The 601-nt window shown below is 63.1% G+C and overlaps 1 protein-coding gene across 1 annotated transcript in view; it reads left to right on the top strand.

The window, feature by feature from the left end:
- Positions 1 to 5: 5 nt before the first annotated feature.
- Positions 6 to 601, top strand: part of LOC104412289 (1-phosphatidylinositol 4,5-bisphosphate phosphodiesterase gamma-1-like) — a gene marked incomplete at its 5' end in the record, with an annotated part of 19,631 nt that continues 19,035 nt past the window's right edge. Inside the window, 1 exon segment of the mRNA XM_010022956.1 lies at positions 6 to 138. Coding sequence (XP_010021258.1) covers positions 6 to 138 — 133 coding nt within the window.

The following is a 601-nucleotide window of genomic DNA, read 5'->3' as shown; positions in this document are numbered from 1 at the left end:
GCTGCCTGGAGATGGGCACCGTCCTCACCTTGTTCTACCAGAAGAAGTCGCAGAGGCCGGAGAGAAGGACCTTCCAGGTGAAGCTGGAGACCAGGCAGATCATCTGGAGCCGGACGCCCGAGAAGGTGGAGGGGGACAGTGAGTATCGGGGGATACTGATGAGGGGGGGGTGTGGGGGGGGGATGTCCCCCTGCCTGCTTACGGGGTGCCTGGCCGTAGTGGGGATCCTGCTGTGGTGGGCTGACTGGTTGTGTGGTGCCTGGTTGTGGTTGGATGTCCTACGATAGCGGGGTGCCTGGCTGTGGGGTGACTGGCCATGGTAGGTAGTCCGAATGTGGTGGGGTGCCTGGCTGTGATGGGGTGCCCTACCATAGTGGACATGTTGGGATGCCCTACCGTGCTGGGGTACCTGGTTGTGGGGTGCCTGGCTGCGGTGGTGAATCCTACCATGGTGGGGTGCCTGGTTGTGGGGTGCCTGGCCGCAGTGGGAAGTCCTAATGTGGTGGGGTACCTGGCTGTGATGGGGCGCTCCACCATGCTGGGGTGACTTCTTGTAGGGTGCCTGGCCATGGTGGGGTGCATGGCTGTGGTGGGGTGACTG

This window comes from Nestor notabilis, unplaced genomic scaffold (genome assembly GCF_000696875.1).
Source record: "Nestor notabilis isolate BGI_N333 unplaced genomic scaffold, ASM69687v1 scaffold19889, whole genome shotgun sequence".
Lineage (NCBI taxonomy): Eukaryota > Metazoa > Chordata > Aves > Psittaciformes > Psittacidae > Nestor > Nestor notabilis.
The sequence above is the reverse complement of the archived record's forward strand: the minus strand, read 5'-3'. Positions and strand labels throughout refer to the sequence as shown.